Below are 13,374 nucleotides of genomic sequence, written 5' to 3'. Positions count from 1 at the left end.
ACTGGGAGTAGGGACTGGCGGGTGCTCGGCTCCCAGCGGCGCACGTTCGGGCCACTCGCGCTCCCGCGCCGCCGGCTTCATGTGAAGCGCCGGCCCTCCGCCTCCTCCCTCCCCTTCCTTCCCTCCCTCCCTCCCATCCCCTCCTCCTCCTCCTCTCCCTCCTCCTTCTCCTCCTCCTCCAGCTCCCGCTGCCCGGGGCCCCCAGCCCAGCCGGGCGCTGACAGCAGGGGCGGGGGTCTCCGCCGCCGCCTTGTCTCGCGCAGGCTCCGGCTGGAGCAGCGGAGCCCCCCGTGAGGCCATGGACCGGCCCCTGGTGGCGTCGGCGGAGGCGGAGGAGGAACTGGAGTGGCAAGTGGCGAGTCGCAGGAGGAAGGCCTGGGCCAAGTGCCGCGGGTCCTGGCAGGCGTCGGAGACGGAGGACCTGTCCACAGAAGCGACGACGCAGGAGGAGGACGAGGACGAAGAGGAGGACCTCCCGGACACGAAGCTGCCGGCGGCCGCGGGGAGAGGTCGGTGCGCCCGGCAGCTGCGGCGGGCGGGGGACTCGGGGAAAGACGGGCTGGCGCGAGGGGGAAGTCTCGTGCGCCTGGGCGACTCCGGTAAGTTGTGAAAGATCCTCCCGGGCTTGATAGGCCGAGGGGAGAGGAGACACTTCCGACCTTTAAACACGCGCGCTTGGTGAGGTGCCTCCAGCGTCAACACAGGCACCCCGGTGCCGTCGCGTTTCTCTTCTGGTGCACCCTAAGACGTGTTGCCTAGGCTGCATTTAGCCCCCAGTAGATTTTCCTGCTTGGAAGTGTCCCGGTTTATCCCGCCTTCGGAGCCCTCCCGGGTCTGTAACGAGCTGTCCCTTCCCTCTGCCCCGCAGGAAACGTGCCCAACGAGAAGATCGCGATATGGCTCAAGGACTGCCGGTGAGTCCTCGCTGGCGCCGCTCGCGTCGCGGAGGGAGATCCACGCAGATGGGACGCCCGAGCCCAGGGACTCGGCTGTCCCTGTGGGTCCCATGCTGTTGTAAACTATGCACCGGAAAGTGAGCCTGCGGATAGCTTCCTCCTTTAAGCGATTAGAAATGGAAGTACTGTGACCGCTGATTATTTGACGGCCGTGTTGCCTCTCCAGTTGTTAGGACTTGAGCTCCGATGCATGATGTGTTTATCATCAAAGATCGCAAACCTAAAACAGATAATCGTGCCATGTTATTATGTTTGCCTGGTTTTTATTCGGAAGGATTTTCACATTTCACACAGTATTTCATTTTGCTTTTTGACATCTGTACATCTGGCCTCGAATCATTTCCCTTTCAAATGTGTTTTAGATTAGTTTAATTAACTACGTTACACTAACTGGGCTTTACTTTTGTGTGTGCCCTAATTCTATTTGGAGAGCTATTAAAACCAGCTAACTTTGTTCTTGTAATTTACTTCTTGGAAATGCATTTGTCAGATGGCGCTGGAATTCACGGAAGGGAAATAGAGCTTTGAAGGCATTCAGACTGCATAAATCTGTTTAATTACATGCTTTGGCAACTGGTACAAAAATGTTTGATAAAGCACGGAGGAGATGAATCATATTGCAATTAAGTCTTACCAGAGTGAAATGTGCTTATTTCACATTTTAATTATTTTTTTCCCAATTTACTTGCTACTTATAAAATCTCAAATGAAGACTTTTGCTTTTTAATTTTGATTAAGATGTTAGCTCCTGCACATATTTTTTGCCACAACACTTCGTACTTTTCTTAATCTTTTTGTTCAAGTACCAGAGTTTGGGAAGTTTTTTTTTTTTTTTTTGCAGGGGTGGGGGTGGGGGATTGATTCTCATGTATGCCAGTTTATTCTTCTTTCCTAAAGATAGATAAAATATTGACCACTACTTTATTGATGTCCTGTTTTAATGAGTTGCCTGGAGCCTTCCTGAACACACTTTATTACAGAACTCCTTAACCTTTGTTGGGAGTGTCATAGACCCTTCTGAGATAAGATAAAATATATAGACCTTCTCTCTAAAGATGCACACAAAAAATGTTAAGAGTAAGAGAAGAATCACATTTTGTTTGTTTTATGATGTAAAGGAATTAACATTGTATTAGAGTATCAGGTGGATCTCCTTGATTGTATCAAATAGTAAATAAGTGCATCTTTTAAGATAAATGCAATAAGCAAATGTTAGTATTCACCAGGACACATTATGTCTGAAAATTCCAGAACTTTTATTGCTAATCTTGATTTATTTAGGCAGTTTCTATAGTCTGACACTCCTTTCCTCAAAGGTTTCCTTTTTGTTCTCTGCAGTTGCATCTGTTCTGTACAAAAGTGACATTCATTTGTACCTGGGAAAGCTAGAACAAGTCTTTTTCATGTTTGCTTTATTATTACAGATGTGACTTCTAGGATATATGCAATTGTGGTTTTTTTAAGTTTTTTTTTCTATCACGATTTAGGAGCCTTTCCAGAGTTGAGCATCTATCTACTTGGTACATTATGTACAAATGATCTGAGAACAGCATTTTTTTTTCTTGCTAAGTTCTCTAACAGTCTTTTGTTTTCTTATTGCGGTCCATGTCCTGAGTAAAGATACCATGCTGTCTTTCCTTAAAGGGAATCTTTATTTTGATAACCTTTTTGTGGCTAAGTGGAAACAAATTGCTTGAATTAGCATCTAAGAAGGGACAGAGTTTTTGCTAGAATTTGGAAGAGAGTAATTCTAAGAGTGAGATGCTTGTGTTTGAAGGAGAATGCCAGTTATATTCTGCTTATTTGCCACTTTGTGTTAGTGCACAGACCAGTGGATACATCTACACAAGAAGTAATACAGTGTTTTGTTCTAAGAAAGGAGCCATCCGGAAGAATGACTTTTTGATGGCATACATTTGAGTTTTATTAAAATATATGCAAAAACTTAGGTCAAAGGTTTTATTAATATCTTTATGGTAGTATATGATTATTTTACTGAAAACGAATCATAAACACTAATTTTGCTTAAAAAGCATTAATTTTTGAAGAACTGCCATTGCTTGTATATTTGTTTGCAGAAAGTCAGCATGTAACTTAACTGGCATTTTAGTAACATTTGTTTAAAACTCTTATCTCTTATTTTTATGTTGATTCTCTGATGGAATTTTAACAGGTGTAAATTGTTATGAAAGTAGAATTTTCAAACTAAAACAATCTGTTTTTTAATGTAGTTTTGAGAAAGAAGTGAAAAACTATTTTACATTAAAAAGATTTCTAGGTTATCTGTGAACTATAAGAATGAATGTGAAAGGATTTTAGTAATGGCTAGTTCTTAAGGTTGATTCTCAAGCTGATTTTTTTAAAGTAATTTTCTTTCCAGAGTTAAATGAAAAATATATGTACTTTTTAGTTTAAAAGCAGAAAATAAATCTCCAGCCTCTTCATTTATATCAATAAAGGTAACTGGGGTAAGGGAGGTTCCAAGTGTTGCTCTAAAATGCAAGTGATAGATTTAACAGATAAGGGTTAGGAAAACTGTTGAACCTTATTTCTAACTAGATCTGACTTTTAAATTTTATTGAGGTAAAGATTTGCTTTCTTTTAATTCTGTTTCCTGTTTCTAGGGAGCAGACTGAGGGAAGCAGACATTTTCTTAATTCCTGCTGTCATTCTCTTCTGTTTTTGTAAAGAAATACCAGTTCATATCATTTGTAATTGCCATTCTTGCTCTTAATTGCTGGCAGATCAGACATGTGATTAAATCATTCCTGGTAAACTGACTTGACATAGGTATTTGCTTAGTTAGTAGCATATTCCTTATGTAATCCACTTGCATTCCTTGTGTGTTTGGGAGGAGAGTTACACTGTGATTAGAAGCTTGCTTAGCTATAACCCTTTAGTGTTAGGCTGTGTGGTGACAGCTCTCCAGACAGCTTTTCAAGACTAAGGTTTATATGTTTATGTGGTTTCAGTACCCCTTTGGGAGCCTCACTGGATGAGCAAAGCAGTAGTACACTCAAGGGTAAGAAAAAGTTGCCTTTCTAAATCTGTTCTTTACAGGGTCCTGCTTCATTTGTCCTCTGAGTAAAAGTGTATATATATGAATTACAAAAGTGATATTCACGTTTAAAATATGTTGTTCTGCGATAGAAGCCAAAAGGGAGAAATCTTGTCAATAAACTTTAAAACATTGGTGAGTTGAAGCAAATTACCAAATGTTTCCACAATGTGAAACTCCTATTTTTTTTTTGTCCAGCTAAAGACATTATAAAAACCAGGTATAGAAATGTGATATGCGAACATAAGGAAAATATATATTGGGTGAACTAGATCAGCTTGAGTGCAGCCTTTCTTTGCTTACATTAACTGAAATTGCCACACCTGAAATTTTACCACAGAATCTGAAGTTCAAAGTACGACAAGAATGTGCAGGTAGTGGCAAGGCGTATAAGAACCATTTACAGGAAAATCTAGCTTGAGCTCCTGACTTACTTACTATAGGAGCACGAAAGAAATGATGGCTCCAGGATCTGGTTTTCCATGAAATTCTTGGGTAAGATTTGTTACTTCTTTGAACATCTGCAAAGGCATAAGTATTAAATAGACTGTAGATCGGCTTCTAAGAACTTCACCCGCCTACAAATCATGGTTTCTTTATGATAAAGTTTATACTTATTTCTTGAAATTGAATAATCAGAATAATTTCTGAGGGCATTCAAGTCTGAAACACCTTACTGTATCATATACTTTCCTTGGTCAATTTGATTTACTAAGACAGTGATTTTACATGGGGGTCAGGAAGAAGAGAACACCAGGATGAGTCTTCTATTGTTTCTTTCAGGTGTGCTTGTGAGAAATGGAGGAAGTTTTGAAGATGATTTGTCACTGGGAGCTGAAGGTATGAAAAACCATTGTGAAATGTCCATGTGTCTTCCTTGGACTTAAATGCTCAAAGGAACTGTTTGGAGGCAGACAATGGTGATATAACCTAGGGAAGAATTACCCTGCAGAAGGAAGGAAACTTAAATATTTATACATGAGAAAACTAAATTGAAGCTTATTTTTAGTATGAGGTAGCCTTATGTCAGACTTACAGCTGCGGCTTGTCTTTCTCTTTGCATTCAAGTGTCTCCCGTCTTTCCCTCTTCCTCTTTTTCCAGATTTTTAGGAGATTAAAGGATAAAGACAAAATAGAGTTACTAGAATTTTATTAGAAATAATTATGCTGATGTGTATTCCAGACTGCATTAGCATTTTAGGCGTATTGGGCTGTGTTTAAATTTTCACAGATTATATGATCTTTTCCTGTGGGTTCATAACAAAGCTTTCTACAATGTAAAATTAAGAATTTATTATTTTATAATTTTACTGGCATTTTAAGATTATTGGTAGCTATATATAGCATGCTTTTTATAAAAACGTTAATTAAGGATTTTATTAAATCTTTTAAAATTGTAATTTGATGACTAGTGAATTTATCCACTGAATTTAATATCCTTGATCTTTTGCTGTTTTAAATCAATCTGTATGTATGGTTTAGAACCTTCTAGTAAATATTGAAAAGTCTAGAATATGTTAGTTTTTATTATCACTGGTAATATGCTCTCAAGGAATAAACTCTGTGTAAGGAGCTTAAACTTACTGCTTTCCAATCAGTACAGTTGAGCATGTTGTCAGCCCATTTTTAAATGCATTTCAGTATTACTGTAAATAACACTGACATTTGTCTTAGTAGTGTCTTCGAAATATGAAATTATTTTTTAAGACTTTATTTTTTTAGAGCAAGGGTCACAAAAAAATGGAGGGGAAGGTACAGAGATTTCCCATGTACTTCTGTCTCCTTTATGTATAGCTTCCCCGTTTATCAACATTCCCCACCACAGTAGTACATTTGTTGAACCTACAATGAAGCATCATAATTACTCAAAGTGCATACTTTACATTAGGATTCACTCTTGGTCTTGTTCATTCTATGAGTTTGAACAAACATATATATATATATATGTATATATGTATATATATATATATGTATAATTACATATAGCCATCACTATAACATCATATAGCATGTTTTCACTGCCCTAAAAATCCTCTGTACTCTGCTGTTCATCCATATTGAATGATGTTATAGGAAACCAGACCCTAAAGGGGTGTCCCAGAAAAGAGTGGAGTTATGTTTTACTGAAAATTATTTTCATTCATTCAGTAAATATTTATTGAGTTGATATGTGTTAGGGATCTTTCCGGTTGATGTACAAAGAAAAGAAATTATGATTTTGCAGATCAGAAATGAAAAAAATTAATATGCCGAAATAGGTGTTTTAAATTAATTTTCTTTACGTTTGTCTAAAAAGTTAAATGCAGTAAGTTTAACTTACTCTAAACTTAACATTAACCACATTTATCTGTTTAGAACTTTAAGTCTGGGGTAATCTTGAAAGGCAATTTTAAAAGAAAACTTACATTGAAATGAGTAGAAATTTTCAAAGTATGTGCATTAAAAAGTGGTTGTAACTGGAGTGAATTTTCAGCCTTAATAAAATCACATTAGAAACTGATGCATACTATTCCCTGCATATTAAAATAGTGCTGAACCATGCATTTGTTTTTAAGATACTCTTTATTAACATCTTTTAAACTTAATAATTAGAACCATATATACCACATATACTGTACGTCTTCTTACCACTTAATGAAGTTTGATTGGTTATCTATATATCTTTTTATTTTAAACATCCAGTGGAGGTAGTTTTACATTGCTATTTCACAAAAACACCCTGGCATATTAGGCATTTAGCAATAACATTCTGGCGAATTTACTCCCTTAATGATTGTGTCATGGTAGTGACTGCCCTGAGAGTTGTGCTCCACAGTTACTCTTTTTACTTGCAGCCAACCACCTCCATGAAGCTGATGCTCCAAATGAAAACTGGTATGTAAAAATGTTTGTTTTCCTTCTTTTTAAAAGTGAAGGACATTTAGGAAAGTAAGGTTTTATATCATCCAATTTTGTTTATAGCAGCAATATCTTGGCCAAAGAGAGAAGACTACAGTTTCATCAGAAAGGGAGAAGTATGAATTCCACTGGATCTGGGAAAAGTAGTGGGACAGTCTCAAGGTAACTTCCCATGAAATTATGCTGCAGTTACACTGTGCCATAGATGTCCTACTCTTGCCACATTTTCAAACTTGGATTTGGCTTAATAGTCTGAAAGCAAAGGGAATCCAAAGTGTTTCATGGTTCAGCATGATTGACAGGAGCTCTTTTTTTTTCTTTTTTATTTAAGATGAAATAAATAGCAACAAGTATGTTTATAGTGCTGTTTGAATTCATGAATAACTAATTTGAGCCCTATGAACAACTTGAAAGAGGAACTCCATAGTGGAGTAACTTCTGCCTCTCCAAAATTCTTTATTCTGTTAGGGTCTTGAGTTACACTGACATAAAAATCACAATAAATCTTTCTGATTTAAAGCTTGATATTTAAGCACAGATTTTTCTTCATACTAAACCAAAGGTCTTTATACTATATATTAAAATAAATACATGTGCCTGTGGAACCAGTTATTCAAATTATTATATTAGGATCTGGGCATTTTCTTTGAAACCGAAATTTTCTTCTGTTCAAGTTCTGCCTCTAACAGTCCTATTTTTCGCAGCAAGTCTCAGTGGAATTAGAGTAAGAAGTTACCTTGATGTAACCCGTACTCACCTTACTCCTCCTACTTCCTGAGTGGAAGTGGTTAGGGAAAAGTTGAAAGAAAGCTCCTCCCTCAGTTTCCTGAGTGCACGTTGTTACCTGTACTGCCTCTGCAAGGACAGCCCAAGATAGCAGAGGAGCTCAGGTCTGCCCAATGGCACTTGGTGCCAAAGTTCTACCAGCTTCCTAGTGTGCTTTCCCTTTTCATTTCTTCTTTGGTTCTTTGTATTCCTTATTCTTCCGTCTTTCCTCTGATTGTTTTGTTTTAGCTGCTTTACTGGGAATCTCTTAAAATGACAAAAAAAATAAGGTGAGGAATCCCTTAGAGAATCTCTGACTGTGTTCTTAGAGGGTAGCTCTTTTTCCCCAATGCTAACAGCTTGAGAGAATGGACAGTTTTTTAAGGGTTATTCATCACATTGACATTTAGTACACAGTGTAGAAAGATACTGAAATAATAATTTAAAGCTGTGGAAAATTTTTTACCATAGGAAAGCAGAAATATGAATGTACTTATAATGTAATGTGGACTATAAACGTATTTTATATCCTGGTGTGTTGTTTTCTTTTTGTAGTGTTTCAGAACTGTTGGAACTTTATGAGGAAGATCCTGAAGAAATTCTTTATAATCTTGGATTTGGACGAGATGAACCAGATATTGCTTCAAAAATTCCTCCCAGATTTTTCAGTTCATCATCATTTGCCAGAGGAATAGATATTAAAGTATTTTTGAGTGCTCAAATGCAACGGATGGAAGTAGAAAACCCAAATTATGCTTTAACGAGTAAGGTTTTTGAATGTTAGCATATTGTTTTTAAAATTAAAGCATCCTTAGTAAGATGGTCTTATTTTTAAAGCCTTACTAATTTCTAGGAATAGCACTGGTGATTTAATTACTGAGGTTAACACAATAGCTATTTTTCATATTTTGAAATTTTATTATTCTATTTATAGAAGTTAATTTACCTATTCTTCTCCTCTTCCCAGATTCTTAACTTAAGTGCTACTTTACAGAGTTACACCTGCTACCTTGTGGAGTGGAATTTACTTGTAAAACCTTAGGTTTATACCTGTTTCCAGATGGCTTTTGTTCTAGAAGCAAAGAAGGGGGGGAGGGGCCTTGTTACCATTAAATGAAGTCAATTTTAGTTGATTTTCAGTAAATCTAAAATAGCATGGCTAATTTGGTAAATTTTAAGTCATATTGTATTTTTGCTTATTTTTCTCTGTTGACCAGAAGTTCCAAAAATAGTATCTCTAAGTAGTCCTTGGATTAGATTTAAGAGTCTATACATCTACCCTTCCTCAGTTAGATATAAAATATATACTACTTGTATGTACTTTATTAGGATAATTTTTGCAAGAGGCATAGTGGAATCCACAACCTAAAAACAGAATCACAGCTGTAGATCAATACCTTGTCCTTTCTATCATGCTTTGTGCTTCTTTCTGATTTTTGAAACTAGAAATTCTAGTGCTTAGAGTGAAAAATCATCTCCACAGTAAATGTAGAGAAGTTTTAAGTGTTCGGTAGGGGAAAAAAATTCTGGTTTCATGATCTTTTTTATTTAAATGTAGTTATTTGAATTCTGAATAATAGTAATGATTTAATATCTACATATATATGAAAAACATAAAATTATACATATAAATATATAATTAACACTTTCTTTTTTTGTAGGTCGTTTTCGTCAAATTGAAGTGCTTACAACTGTGGCCAATGCGTTTTCTTCTTTATATTCCCAAGTCTCTGGGACTCCCCTGCAGAGAATTGGAAGCATGGCCTCAATAACCTCTAACAAAGAGACAGACTCACCTCCACCTTTAACCCGAAGTAACACTGCAAATCGCTTAATGAAAACACTATCAAAACTAAATTTGTGTGTTGATAAAACAGAGAAAGGAGAAGGTAGTACTTCTTCCCCAGCAACTGAAAAAGGAAAGATTCTGAATGTTTCAATGAGCGAAGAAAGTGGCAGTAAAAATGACCCAAAGTCTCAAAAAATTGTAAAGAAGAAAGACTCATCTTATATGTTGGCTACAGTTAAAGAAGAAGTATCAATTAGTTCAGCAACTATTACAGAGAATGCTGACATTGAGAAACTCTCTGATGAAGCAAACAGTAATTTTAACAAAGAAACTGAAAGTGAACAAAGTAAAGAAACTCAAAGTCATGGTAAACTGGGTGAGGAATCTGGTATAGGATCCGATTTAGGTAGCGATGTCAACATGGCCAGCCACAGTGAGCTGGAAACTAGCAGTGAGGAGAAAAATGTCCATGTGTCCATAGCTGAAAAAGAGCCATGTGCACCGTTACTGATCCCATCCATAAGAAATTTCCTACCGCAGAAGGACTCCTTTGAAATGGAAGAGGTAGGTAAAACATTACTAAGACCTGTTTCAAATACAAAGTTAGGGGGGAAAGTGCCAAACAATGTTTTAAAAATGAAAGGTGGCTAATAGACTTTTACCAGAGGGAAAAAAAAAATCCTCATTTTGACTTTTCAGGTTTTTTTGTTTTGTGTTTCTCAAACCAAGAAGTGGCCAAAGGAATATGTGAAGTCAAGATTATGGTACTGTTTATCCAATGTATCAGCTCCTCTAGATCCTCTGTCGTCCACTGCTGATACAATACTTGAACTTTAACCCCCTTTCTCTCATTTTAAGATCTTGATGCCCTGAGGAAATCCTGAGAGAATATTCATAGTCAAGTCAACATTGCAAAATGGTTAAAAACACAGGCTCTGAAATCCAACAGGTTTGAGTTCTGTCTCAGCCACCAAACTGCTCTGTGCCTTTGGGCAAGCTTTTATTAATGTATCTCAGTGAAGACGACTTTGAGGATAGGTTTGGGTATGGGACTGGAAAGAACAGAAAGACAGGTACTTGAAGGGGAGGATTGAGAACATCAGGAAGGAGGTTTGAAGGGCCACTGAGGAGGATTCCTGCAGGTCCAGAAGAGCAGTGTTTGGTTACTTTTTTCTTTTACCTGGTGATCATCCTGCTACTTTACATACATTTTTAATTGGACAAGATAAAAATAATAATTTTGATGAGGTTCACATAACAGGGCTTTTGAATAGTGGGAGCTGATACTTATGAGTTGGAGCTATATATCTTGGGGTAAAAGATTGAAGTTTATCAAGCACCAAACCCACCTTGGGGCAGGCACTGTACTGGGCCCTTGAAGTGCTTTTCTCTCAGTCTGGGAGGCAGGCAGTGGTGGCCTCATTTCACACAGGAGGAAAGTGAGGCATATATATGTACTACTGAAGAGTTGTGGTTGTAAATTATGTGCAATTTTTCTTTTTAAAATTTCTTACAGAATAGTTTTAGTAATAGCTCACAGTAGTTTTAGAATCATATGTCATTATATTAGGGAATTGGAAAATAGGATAATTGATTTGTCCATAAATGCCCCCCTTAGGTGAGTGTGTAGCTCTCATTAGCCAAGATTTTCTCACTGCAAAATTCTGTTGCTGAACTGATACAGCCATTTACCTCTTTGTGGTCTTTGAATGTATCTTTTTTTTTTTTTTTTTTTTCACCTGAGGACATTTTTCCATTTTTTGTTCAGATAGAGTGGGAGGGAGAGAGAGGAAGAGAGAGAGAGAGAAACATCGATGTGAAGGGACACATCAAGTGGCTGCCACCCGCACGACCAACCAGGGCCGGGGACAAACTGCAACCGAGGTATGTGCCCTTATCGGGAACCGAACCCGGGTCTCTCTGTACCGCAGGCCGACACTCCAACCGCTGAGCCAAACCGGCCAGGGCTGAATGTATCTTTTAATACTTTAATTCCAACTAAAAAGAGTGAAATAAAATGAGCCAGAGCAGCTTTGAAATATTTTCTCTTTTTTGGTAAGCTTTTTTGTCTTTCATATATTTTTATATTTATACTGTTTAATTCCTAATATATTTCTTCTTATAATGAATTTGGAAAATGGCTGATTAAAACTTTTTGTTTCATTTCATTGTTTGATTTATTTTTTGACTATTGTGATCAAAACTTGTCCTAACACTCATAATTAACGGTAACCTCTTGCCTTTCATTAGGGCCCCTCTCTGTGACAGATATGACAGTTTTCTTGTTTTAATACAATAGCAGAGTATAAAAATGTAAACAGTTTGTTAGATTCTTGCGAATCTGTTATCGGTGACTCAGATGAGAAGACACTCTCATGCTGCTTTTTAATTTCTAGAATTCCTGAATTCTGAGCTCTAGTTTTAAAAAATTGTTGATACCATATACGTAAAAAGTCTTTGAAATTGTTTATAAAGTGCTAGATAGATACGCTTTGGCCACAAGTTAACTTTTAATGATAGATTGGACTTTTTTTTTGCTCCCTCTGCTGGCAAAAACACTTGATGGAAAGAAAATGATGTGACATTGAACATTTTTTTGAAGTACATGATTATAGGCATTGGTGGTTGAAGAATAGTGGAATATTTTGTTTTAAAAAAAGTAATATATGGTCAACCATAGCTACATTGTAAATATGGGGAATTTTCAGAATGACGAATCCTTCTTCAGATATATTTGAATATGGATAAAAAGCTCCTGGAATGGAATTTTAATCTTTTCGGGAACTTCAAGGAGAGAGCTTGTAGAACAATGGATAAAGAAGGGAAATAATGTGTTTCTTTAATTTCCTCCCCTCCCAAGCGTTATTTGAATCATAGTGACAAATGAAGAGAACAATCTTACTGAAGCAAACTTTTAGGTCCTATTCAAAGTGTTGTTACTATTTTTCTTTTGGATTCCTTTCCCTTGAGGTTTGATTCCCATTTGGAAATTTCTTCCTGTAAAAAGGGAATAAATATAAGTCAGAGCATGCACTCCCTCTCCCTCAGTAAGCCAGTTTTCAAACAGAGGAGCTGCCCGCTGCCTTGGGAGCTAGGTAGGAGAAAATGTCCCGGGCACGGCTGTGCCATGAGCGGCCTGATCCCTTTGAGGCGCAAGGTAATATCTGACAGTTGCCAGGAGCAAAGAGAGGAAATATTTGATTGTAAAGAGAGTTAAATAGATGACAGGAATGACCCAGGCCCTGGAGAATAAAAGTGACTATTGTATTAAGAAAGAGAAATAAAAAAAAGCCATAGACTATTTTTAATTAAGTCAGCTTACCTTATAAAAAATGTCTTGTAGTCTATTTAAACTGTTTCAGTGTGTCTAAAAGTTGTAAAATATACTCTTGAGTTTTCTAATTCTTCATGACTTGCCTGGATAAGTTTTGTATTTTTGAAATGGTTTATTTTGAATAAATACATCATGGTAACTGTACAGCTGTAGATTACTAATATGAGTGATTCACAGTTACTCCAAAATTATTCTACTCATTAAGCAATTGTTCTTTTAGGTGTAAAGTAAAAATTCGTCATACTTAAATGTGAGAGGAAGGAGGACTCTTATATGTATATTTCTGCAAATAGATTGTTCTGTGTCTTGTCACTCTGTAAATTAGTATATATTCAAATATAGATATTAGTGGAAGTGTACCTAATTTTTAAGCAACCAGAGTTTTGCTAAGTGTTTCTAATCCTGTCTTTACACTGATTGTTGATTTAACTAATGCACCTTGTTATGGTTGGTCCTCAGTTAACATTGTTTTATTCAGCATTGTTTTGTTATGATGTTGATGAGTGGCCACAGGAGACTGACTCTTGTTTGTATCACTTAGCCTATGGTACATTTGGTTTTGTTACACACTGTT

At 37.1% G+C, this 13,374-nt stretch overlaps 1 protein-coding gene across 2 annotated transcripts in view; it reads left to right on the top strand.

Annotated features, from left to right (window-relative positions):
- The first annotated feature begins 214 nt into the window (after nucleotides 1-214).
- ITPRID2 (ITPR interacting domain containing 2) overlaps nucleotides 215-13,374 on the top strand; it is a 37,310-nt gene continuing 24,150 nt past the window's right edge. Inside the window, exons 1-8 of one of the 2 annotated variants that reach the window (XM_036253852.1) lie at nucleotides 215-509; nucleotides 869-914; nucleotides 3,929-3,978; nucleotides 4,798-4,854; nucleotides 6,849-6,888; nucleotides 6,976-7,074; nucleotides 8,233-8,441; nucleotides 9,339-10,030. In XM_036253852.1, the coding sequence (XP_036109745.1) occupies nucleotides 299-509; nucleotides 869-914; nucleotides 3,929-3,978; nucleotides 4,798-4,854; nucleotides 6,849-6,888; nucleotides 6,976-7,074; nucleotides 8,233-8,441; nucleotides 9,339-10,030 (1,404 nt within the window). In that variant the 5' untranslated portion in view covers nucleotides 215-298. The remainder of the gene's footprint in view (nucleotides 510-868; nucleotides 915-3,928; nucleotides 3,979-4,797; nucleotides 4,855-6,848; nucleotides 6,889-6,975; nucleotides 7,075-8,232; nucleotides 8,442-9,338; nucleotides 10,031-13,374) is intronic. The other variant, XM_036253851.1, reaches the window with a different exon arrangement.

This window comes from Molossus molossus, unplaced genomic scaffold, assembly GCF_014108415.1.
Source record: "Molossus molossus isolate mMolMol1 unplaced genomic scaffold, mMolMol1.p scaffold_m16_p_11, whole genome shotgun sequence".
Lineage (NCBI taxonomy): Eukaryota > Metazoa > Chordata > Mammalia > Chiroptera > Molossidae > Molossus > Molossus molossus.
Note: the sequence above shows the minus strand (reverse complement) of the source record. Positions and strands in the feature narration are given on the sequence as shown.